We start from the raw sequence: 17863 nt of genomic DNA, 5'->3' as shown, positions 1-17863 counted from the left end.
GGTTGGTCCGTCGCGGATTCCGGGGGGTCCGAGTTCTATCAGCAGTCTCAAAGATGCTTTTTGCTGGGCGCTGGTTGGTTACACACCTATTTTAAGCCGAGATAGTTGCGCCAAACTCGCAGCTATCACCTTTTATAGTTGGACATGGAGCGGACTCAATCGCGCTTTTCGTCCGGTAGTTTCGGTTTCGCGCACTTCTTTGCGACGTGGAAAGGCGAGATTGGACTGAACATGAGAAGCTGGTGGGTTAGCAAGCACGTCAGAGAATCCCAAATGACAACAACGGAGAATCCGAGAGTTCATTGCCTAGGCATTTACGTGCAAGCCTCCAGAGATCCCCTTTCCCGTATCTCGACATTGCCTCCCGCCGAAATCCCAGAGCCAACCCCTTGTCAGACGTGGAAGCGTAACGCGCAACAAGGCCCACGAGCCAATTCCGAGCCATTTCACGGTGTCGTACTGGTCGAATCTTGTGCCGAGGATGGTATAATTGATTTTGAGGTTCCAGCTAACCTGCCGCACTGTAAAAACGCCAGCCGTGGCTACATGCAAATCCCGAAGAGTAAAGGAGAAGGCGCTTAGTCGAAAAGACCGAAGCCCATGTCCTCGTCGGACTCCTCCTTCTCTATTGCAAAACGTCAGCGGACACACGTTTCGACGCAATCGACAAGTGTACGCACCCTCTTCCTTCTTCTCCTCAGCGGCGGGCGCGGCAGCGTCACCACCAGCGGGGGCAGCAGCGCCGGCAGCCGGGGCGGCGGCACCACCACCAGAGCCAACGTTCAAGAGGAGGTCCTTGACATCCTTGCCCTCAAGAGCCTGCGTCCATAGTTAGAATTCCCTCTTCTTTCGCATTGTCCCAAATTTTTCAAATGTACCTTGGCGAACAGCTGCGTCCAGATGGGCTCAACTTCGGCGACCTTGGCGGCGGTGATCAGAGTCTGGAGCTTGTCGGACTGCTCGCAAATTAGTTCTCAACGTCTCGCAATGCGACAAGTTCGCGCGGTGCGACTGACGGTGATCTCAATGCCGTCATCGGCGAGGATGAGAGCGGCGTAGGAGGAGGCAAGCTCGGCGGTCGACATTTTGAGGGTTGTGGTCGTGGGTTGACGTGAGGCTGTCGAGGGGAAGTTTAGTCGTCGCTGCGTAGAGGTCAGACGAATTTCGGTGTGGGCGGTTGAAGCTAGCGCCCGAAGCGCGGAGAAACTAATGCCCGCTCCGGTAATCGGTTCGGTCCGAAGATGCCCTCTGTAAACCCCCAAGCATGGCAACCCCTAAACACGCGCTGAAATCAGAAGAGCCTTCGGTTCTCTTCAAGTCCTGTGACATATGCGCGTAATTACAACACGCGTACTCATCCTCCTGTGAGTTTCCACTTTGTTGTTTTGTCTTCTCTTCCTTTATGCTTTGGCGGGCTATCAAAGCAACGCCTTCTGCTGCTTCGCGATTGCTTGAGTCGGGTTTCTCCAGATTTACGAAGCTTTGAAGCCGAGGTCGAAGCCCAACATTGTACTAGCGCTTTGATCTGTCGAGGCCTGTGACAATTCCATCCAACGATCCACCAGCACTTGTTGCGAGACCATTCTGCCGGTTCAAAACCAACATCTACCGCTGCCAAACGGCCCATATAATCGATTCCAGCGCTCTGTCTTCTCACTCATTTGCCCAAAGTGGGCTGCACAAATTGAACAGTGGCTAAGCATTCTCAATGCTAAGGAAGTGCGCATGGAAGAGTCCTTTCCATGCAACCATAGCATTGCGTCCTTCTAGGCTGCTGTATCGAAGCATGGAATTTCTAAGAGGACCTCTGGCTTAGAGGGACTGGTGTACAGTAGTGCCAGCTGCAATTTCTCTGGATATTCGCTAGGGGTGTAGAAACGAAGAAGGAGAGAAACTCCACAGTGGTCTTTTCTGATGCTTTGAATGACAAAAACGATGGTCCGACCAAGTCGTAGAATTTATTCATGTTGGATTTTTAGTGGAATAGGCAGAACATGGCCAGTTGCGGACGCTGTTGACAGAAGCAGTATAATCTCTTGTTTAAACCAGGAAAAGCAAACATGTCTCGAGAGAAGGGATTGGAAGGTGTTGAAATTCCTGCGCGCACATGAAAGTGGTGGCTGCATGGGCCACGACTTTTGCACCAATTCCGCTGCGGTCGGGAAAACATCGGAGGCAGACTACCCCGCCCTTTCCATCGACGCTGGCGGTCGCGCCTCTCGAACCATGCACGCTTTGATGATCCGTTACGTCAACGTCTATCGGAAGAGTGACTCGCCTCCAGCCCGCCGGAGCCTGCAGAAACACGAACTTCGCCGCTGTTTGCGTCCCCCACCAGATCGCGAGAGAGCCTTCGACTACGCACCATGACCGACTCGCCCGCGGTCCGAGCACCGCTGGATCCCCAGGAACAACCAGTCCTCGATCAGCTGCTCGGCATCCGCACTCAACTCGAGTTGCTTCGAGCCGACAAGTCGACATACGTCAAGTCTGAAGATGTCATCCGCCTCTTTAACACTCTCATTAATCAGGTCGAGGTTCTTAACAAGTTACGCTCAAACAATCGCCTTGAGCAGAACAGAGGTGAGTCTTTGCGCTGCTTGTCTTTCGTTCGTGTCACAGGACCTGCAACACGTCAAAGACGTCTTATCAAACCCTGCATGTGTGATGATAGCGTTTGGCAATTGTCCTCTGCGATGACTATAGACTCGTGCTAACAGTTGATATAGTTGACACCGTCCTCGACGACTGCTTCCAACTCGTATCTCTGGCTTACATGGCTATTGGCAAAAATCACGAAGCTCCTGCCGTCTACTCAGCATTGTCAACAGTAAAGGTGAATGTGGAATCACCGACTACATTCACTCGAAGCTAACGGAAGGCAGCGTCTTCTTGATCATCTTCATGAAGCAGCCTTCTTCTCGCCCAAAGATCTTGAATCAGTGGGGCATCGACTGAAAGAGTATCAGATGACCGTAGAAAGGGGGAGAGAAAGCTACAGCCCGCACCTCACCACCCTCCTAGAAGCACGCCTGGATGGGTGTCAGCAGTTGCTCTCCAAATTGCAGCACAGTCTGGAAAAATTGAGCCCGGAGCAAAAGATTACCTATGAGAAGCTAGTATCCATCCTTCGATCTCTCTCTGCCTGCAACACGAAATCAAAGGTCAGATGCCGCAATTGCACCCCAAAAAATCGCATCTTGTCATCCGTCGACAATTTTCGCATTGAACTTGCTAACAGTAATGCAGTACCCGGCTGCGGAAGTCAAGAACCTCCATACGCAACTGAAAGAAATCGCTCAGAACCTAGAGTCTGAAAACAAGTTCGATAACAACCTTTCAGACTCTGAGCGTTTTGCTCAGGTTATGCAGACGATGCACATGCGCGAGTCCAGGAACCTTGGAGGAGAGCAACTGGTCACGGACCTATTCAATCGCTGCCTGCTTTGGCACGACATTATCGAGCAAAAACAAGGCAGGATCGATGAGCGGTTCGAAGAGACGTATAAGAAGCTTCTTGGCATTCGCAACCAGCTCGAAAAGTTGCAGCTCACACAAGCCTGGTCGTTGCGTGAAACGGATCTTTACAGTTTTCAACGTCAACTGGATAGAATCGATGAATCTCGCGTGGACGGCAACTTCCTGGACGCCAATGGGCAGCCGGCGGATCTACACACGCAGAGGACTCTTCTCTACCTTCTCCGAAAGAGCTACTCCCTGATTTATTTCCTCATCATTTCCTCGGAACCCGTCTCGGAGGCGTTACTCCCCATTTACAACCAGCTCAACACGCTGAAACGATGCCTTGAAGAGGTTAAGAGATCAGGAGGCGTTTCATCTCCCAGAGAACTATATCCTTATAGCATGAAGCTCAACTCTATTGACAACATGAGGATTGACGGCAAATTCATGATTGGAAACGATATCCCCGATGGCCAAGGCGCCGTCAACCACTTGCTGGCAGAATGTTTCGACCTCGCATACGAGTTGCGACTGGAGGCAACAGAAGAATCCGACGAGGAGGGTGAGGCCGCGCCACCAGAGCCGGAAAGAGCGAGTGTCACAGCCGAGTAAAGGCGAGGAAACCAAACCTACACCATCTCACCTGAAGACACATTATCCGAGCACACGAAAGAGTCGTATGAAGTATCATTCAACAGGGAGTAAGGCGTCAAGCGGGTCAATTTTTCGGGACTCGCATGCAGAGACAAACGGCTGCCACGCCGCAGGGGTCTTACAAGAGGTGCATATCTTTTCTGGGTAGAGAAGATAAACGTAGGTTTCTACTTGGTTGTAGCGATTCCGTTTATTAGATAACCCTAGGGCAGGATGGGCGAACGAATATTACTTTCCTTTACAAATCAAGCTGTATTTTATTCAACATGTCAGAGCCGTCTCCCTCGACCTCATGAGGTGCGTCCACGTCCTTGAAATTCAACCTGTCGCCGTATGATATGCCTGCCAGCGATGACAACAAAGTCAGCCCTACAGCTCCCCCAACAGAGACGATGGCTTCTGATGCGGCCCGGCCCGGCCCGTCCCAGCGTCTTTGAACGCGCATCAACACTTACACAACTCTTCTCCCTCTTTGATATCGCGTGCCGTTCTATAAGTCACAACCAAGCGCTCCGTGTCTCTTTCCCAAATGACATTTTGGTCGCGGCGGTGATTGAACATGGAGCCCAGCCCGAAGATGACGGCCTGGGTCATGATTTTCTTTCCCTCGGCCGTCTCGGTTGGCCATTTGCTGCAGACGACGTCATCGTGGTCATTATCCCCTGCTGCCCAATATGCGAAGAGAAAGGACAAGAAAAAGAATCTGATGTGGCAAGTAAAGATTCAGGGCCACTACTGGCCAGGCGCATGGCGTGCCTCGCAGTTGTCGTCGTTGGCGACAGCACAGGCGGCTCTGTCTTTCCTGTGACCCTTCTTCTCGTCGGTCTGATCAACTTACTATACATAGTAGTGCAGTGACGTGTGCTGCGTGAAGGCCTCTTCGCCCGGGGCCAGAGGTAATACGGGGCAGATGTCCAACACGGTGCGGGCGGGCAAGTCGCGCGCTGCAAAAACGCCACGGCCTGTTTGTCAGCCGCCATTAGGCGCGACCAAGGTCAGCAGGAGAATTTTCCTTGTCTTTTCCTGTTGTGTCTCGATGCATAGATCCAAAGGAATATGAAATGAAAAGAAAACACAGGTGAGACACGAGACTCTGGGAGATCGTGGGAAGTTGGGAATTGGGAAGTCGCGAGGGAAGTAGTTCAGAGATAACTTTGGTCTATACGGCACCTTTTGGAGTGTTTAATACCAGCATCAAGTCGGTTGAGCGATGGAGGGGAACGACGGCGTCCTTTTGACCATTTTCGTGCTGCTGCTGCTGGTTCGTGACACCATTCATGATTGCAGATCCCTTGCTCTTTGCTCGATATCCTCACGGCCGATGCGAGATGCACGACAAGGGTTCAAACGAATGTATGAGAGTGTGCAAAGGGGTTGTGTCCTGGTTTGAGGCTGGATGCTGTGTGGACACAGAGTATACGCACAAAGTGCCCACGGCGGCGCCGACGTTGCACGTACCGCTAGAAGCAAAAAAATTTCTCCGATCGCGAAGGCATCGTTGGCGGGGGAAACCTGGACGCCATGACCCATCGTCATAACAGGTAATGTTCGATTTCTGTGTTGTTGACGCCTGACAGCCTTACAGCACCGCTCAGAGAAAGCAAAGCCTGAGCTTGGGCCACAAGACGTCACACCGGGCGGCGGTCCCTCGAGCCCTCATGCAGGAGCTCCCAAAAACACCCGAAAGCCTCTGGCACGTCTATTCCGTTAGGTCAGGCAGGCCGTCAGTACGACGACGACGACGACCATCAGGCTGGCGAAGTGAGGTCGACCTCCAGCTTCCCCACCTGCCGGATCTCAGGTAACCGACTCGAACAGCGGCAGCGAAGCCTGGGTCTCCAGGTGAGGCCCTCCAACACCACATCGACGTCCGCCCTTCCCGCTGCTCTTTTTGTCGCCTTGCTGGTACTACTCAGCACCGTGCTTCGATTGGACGTCCCAGGCCCCCGGGGAACCCTTCACTCAACCTTCATTCGACGTACCGCTACAAACCACCGCGCCCTCCCATCCGTCCACTGTCTTGTCGTCCCGTCCGTTCCGCCTATCGCTGTTCGATTTTAGTTGCTCCACACGTCAGGGAAGTGCATGCACCGGTAGCCAGCATCCCGCTGTCTCGTCAGACGGTCCACTCGTCGCGCGCTCTTGGTCTCTGCCGGCTGTTGAGAAGAGCGGTCAAGTCGAGCAACCATGGCGCATGCACGCACAGCGTCGACGAGTGAGGGCCTGCGAGGCCCGCATTCCGTCAGTCTCAAGGTCTTGCGGTAGGTCTTTGTCAATGGAAGAGTTTGCTGCGAGGAGACGCGCAGCGTCGCGCCGCCTGGTAAAGCCGCTGACTGTCGTTCGGCCTGCCCATCTAGACTCTCACGACCAGCTCTGGCGCACAGCTACGCTTTGCCGCAGCCTTCTGAGCACGCGTCCTTGTCGCTGCCGCCGCAGGCCTCGCTTCCACATCCGTCCGCCGATGTCAATGACCCCTTTATCGTTTCGCCGTTGTTAAAGCTGCCCGAGGCGTTCGGAAGCGCATATGTTGGAGAGACATTTTCTTGCACGCTGTGCGCGAACAATGAGTTGCCGCAAAGCGATGATACCAAGACTGTGAGCGGAGTAAGAGTCACGGCCGAAATGCAAACGCCTTCGGCGCCAAATGGAATACCATTGGAGCTGGAGCCTAAATCAGACGGCGAGACCGCGGGAGGCGCCCTGACAGTTGGGCAGTCTGTTCAAAAGATTTTGACCTTTGAGCTTCGAGAAGAAGGATCCCATACGTTGGCCGTTACCGTGACATACACCGAGACGCAACTTGGCGGCGAAGGCCAGGCAGCTGGCGGCCGGGTTCGCACGTTTAGGAAGTTGTATCAATTCGTGGCGCAGCAGCTCATCACGGTCAAGACCAAGATTAGCGAATTGTCAGTCAAAGGAGGAGGGCCAAGCAAGTTTGTGCTCGAGGCGCAGCTGGAGAACTCGGGCGAGGGCAGCCTGTCTCTTGAGGTAACAAACCCGACGGGCCCAGGCTCAAAAGCAGCGCAGGTTGCGCAGATAGTCGTCGCCAGAAGCTGATGTACCAATGCGCCGCAGCCCGTCATCGTCAACGCCGAATCGCCGTTCAAATCGACGTCGCTCAACATGCCGCTGAACGCGTCGCCAGAAGATCCCCCACACCTGCCCGTGCTGGGCGCGGGCGATGTGCTGCAAGTAGCCTACCTGGTAGAGCAGCAGCAAGGAGCGCCAGAGGGCTACACTCCACCGGCGGTAAAGGAAACGGGGAGACGGATGCTGGTCCGAAACCTGTTTGTGCAATGGCGCAGCCCTCTGGGTGGGCGCGGGTCTCTGAAGATAGGACCACTTTACACTCGGACGCGCTGAAATAGCTGATTTCTAACAAAGTTTGCTGGGGGTGTGGTGAAGGATGACTCGGGGCCAGGATGAGTCGGACGTTTGTTCTGCAAAGGGACTGGGTAGCGCTTGGAGAAGCAGCGCGAACGAGTGATGCCGCCGCAGACGCAAGGTTTGGTGTGAATCTCAAAGGGAAATGTGTATTGACGGGCTGCGGTGTGTGTTCCAATCACACGCAAGCCATCAAAAGACAAGAATTCATCGTGTCCAAAACGAGCCGGCAGCCGAGTGGTCGGGCGTTAGAAGGCCCTGAAGCAGGGGAGACCGTTGTCAGCAGGGCTGGGGGCTAGCGGGGCTCCCCAAACGGTTGCCCTCTGGAGCCGTTTGTGCTGATGCGGTTTCTGGTGCTCTTCCTTGGCTGCAGGCCGCGTGACGGCATCAGACACAGCAACGAGCGGCGAGCCAAAAGTGGATGAGTTTGGTCGAGCGAAAGCAGGCCATGGCTTCCTGAAGAGGCAGGTACCTGGGCAACAAGCTTTGTCTAATTCTCTTTGGGGGGGGGAGGGGGGGTTGGCAGACGACGCATTATGTACCAAGGCGTTTCGCATTTGGCGCGGTACCTGGTGGGTGGTAGGGGGCAGCAATTTCAGTTTGTGCAACATGGGTGGTGCATTGCATTGCATTGCGATTCTCTTGGTCGTCGTCGTCGTCGTCGTCGTCGTCTTCTTCTCCCTCTCCTTGCTCCCATTTGGCCTTGGCCCGGAACCATCCGATTTGCCCTTGTCTGCTGCTGGGTTCTGGATGGTTCCCGTTTTGACAGACGGACGTACATATATGCACAAGGTACATGACGTGACGTAACGACGGCGGGCTAGGGGGAGGAGTCGTACATGTTTCGTCAGGACAGGGCGTGTGTGTGTGTGTGTGTGTGTGTGTGCATGCAGACACTGACTTGGAGCGATGGATGGCGGGTTTGGATTGGCGGATTGGAGGGGGGAAGGAACGGCGAGGATGATGATGATGATGATGATGATGATGATGAGATGGGATGGGATTGGATGATGACCTCAGGAGTGTGCCGTAGCAACGTCGGCAGGGGATTGATTGGTCACTGGATTCGAGATACGACACAAATAAATCCGTGTCTCTGATTGTTGTCTTGTCTTAGGTTTGCTAGTTTGTGCGTGTTCGGTTGTCTCGTCTCATTGCCCTAGTCAAACGGCCGGCCAGGCCGCCGCGAGGGAGAGCAGGGCAGGCAGGCCAATTGTTCACGGCATGGATTCTGCACAGTACAAGCGGGAAAAAAAAAAAAAAAAAAAGTCAAACACTGTCTCTGCTGTCGCCGTGGACTAAAAGAGAGGCCGGCCTACGGCACCGCGCCACGACGACGCGACGCGACACAGGCATTGGCAGCAGGGAGGGGTTGGCCAGACTACGGCGGGAGGCAGGCTGAATCATCACCATCGTGATGGATGCTAGGCTGATGGAGACGGAAACACGCACGGGACTGGCGGATTCGGGGGTCGCTGGGTGGGCAAGACCTCGTTCTGGACAGTGGTGGTGGTGGTGGTGGTGGAGAAGGAAGAAGTAAATTTAGGAGGCTTGTTCATAAAGGGCGGGCGGGACATGGGACTGATTGTAGAGGTTGCCCCTTTTTCCGCGGCATGTACATGGACGGTGGAGCACGGGGCGCTGATTGATGGCTTGAGGGACCCGGAGTTGCGACGTTCGTTGCCATCCAGGAGAGGACGGATCGCCGACTCTTGCGAGCGCAGACCCTGCGTCGCTAACCCCAAGAGGCCGATCGCTGCCCGTTTGCTGGCTTGCTGGCTGGCTGGCTGGCTGAAGACCAGCCGCAACAGGAGAGGCGACATGACTGACGGGGCTGGTCGATTACATAGGTAGCCCACCACCTGTAGCACTGCTCTATCGCGACGACGCTTTATTGGAGTTTATGAACGAAGCGACCTAACAGGGAGCAGCAGCAGCAGCAGCAGCAGCAGCAGTGCATAGCCAGGGATCATGCCGACCGCGCACGCTCGACGGGCCGCAGATCAGCCAGCGCCCTATGTGGGTGGGTGCAGGCCTGCGCCGTGGTATCGCTGCTCTCTCTGCTCCTGCTCTCCCTCCAGGTGCCCGGCAGTCGCAGTCAGGAACAGGTAAGGTAAGCTACATGTACCTAGCGCGCCGTTGGACTTCCTCTGCCTCCCGTCTGGTCTGGCACATGGATCAGACACAGCACTCACTCCTACGTAAGGTGCCTGACTTGGGCTGACGAGCTGATGGCACAGGCACAGGCACAGGCACAGGTACAGGTACAGGTACAGGTACAGAACACACCAGGAGTCGGGCGGCGCTAAACTCAGGGCTTGCCGCTTGGCCTGGGGTGGAGTCCTCTCAGACTGTATTGTGGCCCAGTCGTGCGCTTGCGTCAGGACAGGCCAAGCCCGTCACCAACTACAGCGACTCTGGAGATGACTAGTTCCCCCCCCCCCCCCCCCCCCCCCCCCCCCTCCCCCCCCCCCCCCCCCCCCCCCCCCTCCCCCGATTGACTGATGAGCCGCTAGTTGCTGTACAATCTCTCTCTCTCTCTCTCTCTCTCTCTCTCCAAATCTCTCCATCTTTCAACCTGCCAATTCGCTCTTCTGCCCACCTCACCTCTTCTACCTCTCTGCCCTCACCACCAACACCAACCACACCCTCCATCTGCATTGCTACACACCCGCATTGCACAAATCGATCCGCCCTCCGCCCCCGTCGCACAGAAAACACGTCCCGCAGCCCGCCGTGTTACCTGCGCCGAAACGTCTATGCAGCTACACAACAATCGCTGCTAAAACTTTCCTCTTTTCCCTCTCGTCGCCGACTTCCACGCCTCCGCCCCCCCAATGATTTGACCATCCTACTACTCCCCCCACCAATCCAATCGCCATTGCCACCAGCGCCTCGCCGCGCGCTGCCGCTCCTTTCTCCTCCCGCCAACCGTATCTGCAGCCAGGCCAAGTCTTTTTTTTTTTTTTTTTTCCACTTTCCTTTTTCTTTCCTTTTTTTCGTCTCTGGCATTTTCTACGCGCCACATATTACATCCCGCATAACGCTGGCCGCCTATGGCTCCCGTCCCGCCGCCCGAGGCCATGGGCTTGCCTCTCGCCGACTACTTCTTCATATCCGGCATCGAGTCGTCCCAGGTCTATGACGAGCAGCGCTCCCAAGGCGCCGCCATCGCACCTACCGAATCGACCATCCAAGAGGACACGGCCCTAGAGACCGACGACCGGCCGTCGTCCCCAGACGCACTGTCGCTCTCCAAGAGCTCAAGTCATGAACCCCGTCAGTCGATAATCACCATAATCGGTCCGGACAACACCATTCCCCCGACCCCGAGCAACAGGAGCAGTGCCACCATCAAGGGCTTTTCGACCGGCGGCGGGCCCGCCGCCCTGAGCGAGGAGGACTTTGAGCATGCCCTTAGAAAGTTTGCCGCCGAGCGCGAAAACTTTCTCGAGGAGATACAATTCAGCGCTGGCACGCTCAAGCAGGAGGACCGTCCGAGGCCCCGTCCCCGGACCCAGAGGATAGTCAGCGAGGAGAATGCAGGCGGCTTGAGCGCAGGAATCGGCAGCATCCGCCGGAGGATCAGCACAATGAAAAAGCCGACGGGCATGTCGCGTAACGGTACGTCCAAGCCCAAGATTTCGACCATCCGCGAAGCTGACGGCCATGAAGCTTCTATCCGAACCTCGCGGCGCATGAGTGGCTACAACTCGGTCATTCCCGCTCCCCAACCCTTCCACCCCACGCCAAACATGCACCCGCTCAAGAGGCGGTACGAGCCCGTGCTCCTGGACAGATACCCGCCAAAGAGCATGGTCGACGAGCTGAAGAGGAGAAACCCGTTCCCCGACTACGTGCCCATGTTTGCCTTTCCCAATGACGTCAATGTGGTTTCTTCCGACGAGAGGCCCAAGCCTACCTGGCACGGATTCGCCATGACCCAAGGCGATGGCTCAAAACTCTACGGCATCTGCTTGATCATGTGGGTTCCGTTGAATCCTGTGGCGGCTGAACAGCTCGAGCACTTGTGTGAGGAGTGGAGAAAAGCCAACATGACTCCCGAGGAAAGAGAGTTGGCCGGTAGTTTGGGAGAGCGCCTCGCTGCTGACAGGGCAAAGCTGTCACAGCTCCTGGCTCAATTGCCGACTGCACCGTCTGGTTCGGAAGAGAGAGAGCAGTTGGAAGATGACATCAGCGCTGTCGAGGAAAAAATCAGCCTGATGAACGATTTGCTTCGCCCGGTGCGTCATGCAGCTGCCTCCAAAATCGATGGCCTCACCGATGGAGAGACTGGTCTCTGGATTCCTAGAGCTTATGGCGTTCTCGGCCGGGATGGAAACATGACGAGTTTCTGGAAAGAATGGCTGAGGGCCGTCGTGGTGCCAATGACCAACGGTGCCGTTCTCAGAGTCCCTGCGAGCTCACCAAAAATCGGCATGTGGCAACCGCTCGAGCGCTACGTTGTGAATCTGTGCGCCGAAGCAGTCAGCCCCATCACCTCGACGACCCAGGTCGAGATCGCCATTCGCGAGCTGCGCATGTACGCCCGCAGGGAGGCTCTGAACGAGATTCCTGGTTCCCGGAACGTCGATCTCTACTCCTTGTTCCGCTCGCTGTCGATCCAAAACATCGTCACGCTCTTCGAATATGTCGTCTCCGAAAGCCGCGTCATTCTCCTGTCCTCTCACACGAGCATGCTTCACTTGGCCAGCCAGGCAATCACTCACTTGATTTACCCCCTCAAATGGGCGGGTGTATTCATTCCGGTGCTGCCTGCCCGTCTGATACAAGCCCTCGAGGCACCGTGCCCCTACATTGTCGGAATCGAGCGCCGCTACGACAACGTGGAGCTACCCGAGGACGACTTTGTTCTGGTTGATCTTGACCAAAACGTTATTGAGAGCACGGCACCTCCTTCTCCTCTTCCTCGCCAGACGCGTAGAAAGCTCATTTCGCTGCTGCAAATGGCGGCACCGCACAACGTCAAGTACGGCGTTCCAACAGGACCGCCTGCTTATGCGGTCGATGCTTACCCCAACGATTCGTTTGCCTCTGAAAACTCATCTCTATTCTCTGCCAAAGCTCCCAGGTCAACCCTCGCGACATTCGTCAGCCTCAACTCGGCGTCTTTTGGCGATTCGGGCGCTCGGGTCTCTGCCCCGAGACAGTGCGTTTTCAATGCCATGATGTCGTCTCGCTCCGAAAGCCGTGGAGGCGAAAGACCCTCGACAAGTTCCACAGTCAGAACAAACAACTCGCCGCCATCCTCGAAGACCTCGCCCACTTCAACCATGTTCCCTCCTCCGCCATCTACACCCATTTCTCGCAGCGATTCAGGTTACGCTCTGCAAGCCAGTCTCCGCGAGAAGCGCTCCGCCCAGTTCGACGCGGTATCACGACGGAGCTCTTCGGTACTCAAAACAGCCATTGGAAACAAAGTTTTCGGCCGCAGCACTAACGACTTGCAACAGTTTGGTCCTGAAAGAATGAATAACTTGCGAAGACCCAGCCAGCCCCTCATGGGCCACTCGGCCAATGGTCACAACGCCAACCTCTCGACCTCGACCCTTGGACCCGACTTTCGCCTCGGCTCGTCCGGTTCGTCGTACGCCCCGTCCGTCTACGCGCAGTCCACCATCGCCGCCTCGACCATCATGCCCAACACGTTTTCGGCCCCGGTACGCAACTCGGAGACGACCCAGTGGTGTGAAGGTCACTGCATGCAATGGAGACCCAACGACGAGAGGACCTTTTGCTCCATCTGCGAAGAACGGGCCGAAGATGGCATTTACAAGTGCGGCGGTAAGTAGTGCCAGCTTTGTTGGCCAAAGCTCCTTCTGACTTTTACCACAGGATGCAGCATGTCTGCGCACGCCAAGTGCCTTGGCCAGATTTGCTTGGTCTGTCCATCTGCTTTCCATCCCGACTTGATCCGTGCAGCGTTTGTGCGATGCTTTGCCAGTCTCTTCTACACCTACAGGCGCTTTCTGGGCCCTGCGTCATCTGACCAAAAGAAATCTGGCATGAAATACAAGTTTAACATGGAGGGATTCCTCCGGAGTATGCCAAACGATCATCAGGAATACTTTACCATGCTACAGGATACTCAAGGTGCGTTCGCCATGACTCGATGCTTGATGTCTCGACTGACTCGGTGTTAGCGTTCAACGAGTTTATTTACGAAAGGGAGACCATGTCGTCGGACCACCCAACGGTCAAGCTCTTTGACCAGATCATTCTCTCAAAGAAGAATCGTGGCCGCACGTCCATCTTCTCCAAGTCCTCGACCGACTTCCTCAACGACACCTCTGACCACCTGTGGCGTTCTGCAGCCGCGACACCGCCATCGTCTCGCTTCCCTGGTGACTATAGATCCATTGTGAGCCGTGCTCCGGCCAAGCTGGATCCTACGCTCATGAAGGAGCCTAGAGTCATTCAAGGCATGCCACGCTCACAGGAAAAGTCCAAGAGGAAGCCGTTGTCTGGAATGTTTGGAAGATGAACATGGCAAGGCGAGCATCTGACTTGCGAATTGTAAAGCATGCAGCCAGTGACCGCGTCACTCTGCCCGCACGGCCCCAGTCCACGCCAATGGCAAAGGCGTCTGGGATGACGTCCATCGCCAAATTCAGCCTCAGCGCTGTTGGCTGGACAAGCACATTCTGGCACTACCTCGTCTCCGCGAAAGTCGAGAAATCACGCCTTCTTCTGCCGTATAGCCACGCTTTCTAGGGGCCACCCTAATCGGGGCACCGGCACCCCCTTTTGTCGAATTTTTGCGCACACGCACCACAAATACTTGGAGCTTGGAGCACACAGCTGATGTGGTTGTTCGATTATCGGAGAATGCGGGGTGCAATTGACAGGGAATACAAAAAAGGAAAGGAAATCACATTCACATCCAAAAAAGTCTTGGGATGCTTCGATTGCTGCAAAACTTTCCGTTGGAAAAACTAGCCCGACAGACCGAAAAGGCCTTTCAGCAACCGTCATCTGGCGGTCTTGATGGCCTTTTGGTCTTCTGCACTTCGTTTTGCTTTTAGTATTCTTCGTCGTTGTTTTCTGATTCCTGCTGTGCTTGCGTTTTTGGCTCTTCTTCCCCAGGCGCGTGCGAAGCGGCAAATGTCTGTCTGCCTTTTTTTTCTGAGCCTTTTGGATACTCCCCCTACGCTTTGTCGTCGTTGCTGTTGTCTTTTGGCAGCTGCGCCACCGCTGCTAGCGCTTGACTTTATACTGCCTTGTCTACATGACTTCTCGCCATCCGGTGTCCCACGCAGTCCTGTTCGTCAGGAATTAGTATTTCCGGCAGGCACTTGGGCTGTTGTTTTGTTGTTGGTCAGATGGCCTTATATGCTGACACTTGCTCTCCTCTTTGTTTCCTCTTTGTCGATGTTGGCCTTTTGCTTTTTGCGTCTCTTGGATACACACTTGACATACTCCCGTTTGCTCTGCGTTGTTGCGCTGCGTTGCATCCATCTTGCATCGGAACTGGCGCGGTGCTTGGTTTGGTACGGTACGGTGCGGTAGAATGGATTGGAATACTGGGCAATTGGCCCTTTCTTTTTGACTGTTGGGCCTGGAATTTGGGATTTGATCGATGCATGTTTCTTTATTTCGCGTTCCCGTGGCTGCTGCATGTGTCGTGGAGACGGCCAGATTGGGTTCCGTCAGAACACGACCAGAGGAGACACAGGATGGCAAACGGCACACGGCGATGCGCACTCTCTGTGACGACCAGTCAGCCCTCCCTGTCTCGCGCATGAGGATGTCTTTTTACTTCCTTCGTATTGCGTTTTACTCCAAAAGAAAGGCGACCGAGTTTGTACAGCAGACAGAGACAGATATATATACACACACAGAGATACATAATACCAACAATCAATCGACAGTCAACAAGCCATCCATGACAACAACGTATGTTTTAAAAGGGCGCGGATCATATGACCAAGGACATCTTCGAGCACCGAATGTGCATTCGAATATCCCTCCCCAATCCGTACATTCCGCGGTTCTCGGGACGGGACGATGGGGACCCTCTCTGGTGTGTCCCTTCGACCCCGCCCCCACCTTGCTTGGTACCCCTCACAACCCTTGAGCTATCCGGATGTACCACATACCTAGCTCAAGCTGCCTGCCCTGTCACTCAGGCCCCCGTCTCTCTTTCGCTGGCTACTTCCGGCTGACGTGCAGACAGTCGCGTCTTCTCGTCACCGCTGCATCTCGACTTTTCATTGCCTTGTTGAACACAGAGACGACGTTTCTCTGACGCGGCAAACTGCGTCCGTCCGGAGCTGGAGGTAGGTTTCTGAGATCCCGTGGTGTCTGGATCCGCTGCCGCATGGTTGAAGTGTTCTGTATTCCGGTACGTGGCATCACCTTCATTGTCCGTCTATTTTCTGCATCCATGTTCCCTCTTTCGTTTTGTCGTCTCTTCTTGCTTGACCATTGAGTTACTGATTGACCGTGCTCGAATCGTTTGCCCACCATCATGATCTCTTTCCTAGGCCGTCCAAGTCGGCGAGGCTCAGTCTCTCGATCATCTCAATCAATCGCTGCAGTCTTTCTTTCCCATTTTCTGTTCATTTGCATCTCAAGCTCGCAATGCGCCCAGCTATCTTCCCTTCTCTCCTACTGCCGCGCGTGTGTCTCTCAGTCGTCAGCAGCGACGCTCCCCCTCTTTCACTCACATCAGACGAGCACAAGACTAACTCACAGCCAGCCGCAAGTTAAATCCACATCGCAAGACAGGACAAGCAAACCAACGCACAGAATTCTGAAAGCACATCAACCACAACCACCCACAAAAGAAAGACAAACGGAACCGCCAGCCAGCCAGCCAACCAACCAACCATGCCATACGAACTAAACGGCCGCAACGTGCTGATTACGGGGGGCTCGAGGTATGCATCCATCTCTCCCCCCTCCTCTCTTTCTCTCTCTCTCTCTCTCTCTCTTCCCTCGTCTCCCAACTAACCGCAGCACACCCCCCTTCCAACAGAGGCCTCGGCGCAACCATCGCCACCACCTTCGCCGCCCAAGGCGCCAACATCGCAATAAACTACCAAAGCAACAGCGACGCTGCAACCTTCGTGACAAATCAGATACGCGAACGGCATCCGCGCGTCAAGGCCGTCGCGCTTCAGGCCGATGTGGGCAGTATGGCGGAGTGTGAGGCGTTGGTTGAGAGGGCGAGGAGCGAGTTGGGCGGGTTGGATGTCGTTGTTGCTAATGCGGTGAGTAAGTGAGTGAGTGAGTGGATGATGAAGGGAAGGGGGGGGGAGGGGAAAGAGAGAAGTAGAGAGAGAGTGTGTGTGTGATTGGCTAACCAGTGATTGGTGATGGTGTAAGTAGGGCTACACCAAGTTCTCGCAATTCGGCGATTTGAACGCGCTGAGTGAGGACGATTGGGACAAGGTGCGTTTGTTCTATTCCGTTGTTCTCCACACACACTTTCTCTCTTCTTTGCATCCGACAAGCTGGCTGGCTCACTTGGCTATCATCAAACAGTGCTGGGCCGTCAACGTCAAGGGCAAGGTGGCCCTGCTGCGCGCCGCGCTGCCCACGTTCAACGCCAACGCCGAAGGCGGCGTCTTTCTCATCACGGGGTCTGTTGCGGTATGTTGGCGCTCTTCATTTTCCACCTTGTTTCATTGCTGCAGACCTCATCTGTCTGTGTGTCTGTGTCTATGATACAGCCCGTGTGTGCTGTTTACACCGCTCTCAACGCCCCCACATAAAGTCGGTATGGAAGAAGAAACACCAAAGGAACGACACCAAGTTTTAATGTTCAAAGTTGAACCAAGGGGATATGGTGGCTAATGGCTTCGAGTGCAGGCTGTCCAACAAAGCGGCAGCTCCATGGCGTACAGCGTGACTAAGGCGGCGCAGCTGCATCTGATGAAGTGTCTCGCCGCCACGCAGGGCGACAAGGTGCGCGTCAACGCCGTGCTTCCGGGCCTGCTGCTCACCGAGTGGGTACGTATTATCTCTGCAACATCCAACCAACACCATCCGTTGCCTTCCAGTCGTTGCCTGCCTTGACCAGAGCAGCGTCCAAGTCTCGTCAGACGCGGGGAATTGAAGCGTGCTGACACTGCGCAGGGCGAGAAGTATCCCCCTGAGACCATTGAAGCAATGAAGGAAAAGGCTGCGCTCAAGTCGGTGACGGACCTGCAGGACTGCGCCGACGCGTACGTCATGTTGGTCAAGAATACGTCGATTACAGGGGCGAAGATTCAAGTTGGTGAGTGTGTTGGCTGGGCATTCTTCCCTCTGTCATTCCGCAGGATTCATCCGTCGCGAACGCCAAGCTGACTGCGACTCCAGATGCCGGTCTTTTTGTCAACTCGGCTTGAGATTA

The 17863-nt window shown here is 55.0% G+C and overlaps 6 protein-coding genes across 6 annotated transcripts; 4 read left to right on the top strand and 2 right to left on the bottom strand.

Moving 5' to 3' along the window:
- Positions 1-274: 274 nt before the first annotated feature.
- Positions 275-1228, bottom strand: IWZ02DRAFT_441206 (ribosomal protein P1). The gene is made up of 4 exons (XM_066766895.1): positions 1017-1228; positions 879-956; positions 681-819; positions 275-625 (listed from the first exon to the last, which is right to left on the bottom strand). The coding sequence occupies exons 1-4, from the start codon at positions 1083-1085 to the stop codon at positions 579-581; spliced, it is 333 nt and encodes a 110-aa protein (XP_066625816.1). The 5' UTR covers positions 1086-1228; the 3' UTR covers positions 275-578.
- Positions 1229-2237: 1009 nt separating this feature from the next.
- Positions 2238-4374, top strand: IWZ02DRAFT_441198 (uncharacterized protein). Its single transcript, XM_066766894.1, has 4 exons — positions 2238-2583; positions 2730-2836; positions 2886-3164; positions 3250-4374. Exons 1-4 carry the CDS (start codon positions 2367-2369, stop codon positions 4072-4074), a joined length of 1428 nt encoding a protein of 475 aa, XP_066625815.1. The 5' UTR covers positions 2238-2366; the 3' UTR covers positions 4075-4374.
- Positions 4355-5395, bottom strand: IWZ02DRAFT_467369 (uncharacterized protein; the record flags this gene model as incomplete). Its single annotated transcript, XM_066768553.1, has 4 exons — positions 4355-4458; positions 4572-4747; positions 4955-5078; positions 5287-5395. The coding sequence occupies 4 exons, from the start codon at positions 5393-5395 to the stop codon at positions 4355-4357; spliced, it is 513 nt and encodes a 170-aa protein (XP_066625814.1).
- A 510-nt stretch (positions 5396-5905) lies between these two features.
- Positions 5906-7614, top strand: IWZ02DRAFT_120862 (uncharacterized protein). The gene is made up of 3 exons (XM_066761461.1): positions 5906-6377; positions 6474-7104; positions 7192-7614. Exons 1-3 carry the CDS (start codon positions 6304-6306, stop codon positions 7477-7479), a joined length of 993 nt encoding a protein of 330 aa, XP_066625813.1. The 5' UTR covers positions 5906-6303; the 3' UTR covers positions 7480-7614.
- A 2942-nt stretch (positions 7615-10556) lies between these two features.
- On the top strand, positions 10557-14005 carry IWZ02DRAFT_429696 (AEX-3 domain-containing protein; the record flags this gene model as incomplete). Its single annotated transcript, XM_066766002.1, has 3 exons — positions 10557-13305; positions 13357-13614; positions 13665-14005. 3 exons carry the CDS (start codon positions 10557-10559, stop codon positions 14003-14005), a joined length of 3348 nt encoding a protein of 1115 aa, XP_066625812.1.
- Positions 14006-16353: 2348 nt separating this feature from the next.
- Positions 16354-17858, top strand: IWZ02DRAFT_487146 (short chain dehydrogenase/reductase; the record flags this gene model as incomplete). The annotated part of the gene is made up of 7 exons (XM_066769331.1): positions 16354-16403; positions 16502-16736; positions 16855-16917; positions 17011-17118; positions 17338-17478; positions 17605-17746; positions 17830-17858. The coding sequence occupies 7 exons, from the start codon at positions 16354-16356 to the stop codon at positions 17856-17858; spliced, it is 768 nt and encodes a 255-aa protein (XP_066625811.1).
- Between the last annotated feature and the right edge of the window lie 5 nt (positions 17859-17863).

This window comes from Phyllosticta citriasiana (assembly GCF_038021145.1).
Source record: "Phyllosticta citriasiana strain CBS 120426 chromosome Unknown IWZ02scaffold_2, whole genome shotgun sequence".
Classification (NCBI taxonomy): domain Eukaryota; kingdom Fungi; phylum Ascomycota; class Dothideomycetes; order Botryosphaeriales; family Phyllostictaceae; genus Phyllosticta; species Phyllosticta citriasiana.
The sequence above is the reverse complement of the archived record's forward strand: the minus strand, read 5'-3'. Positions and strand labels throughout refer to the sequence as shown.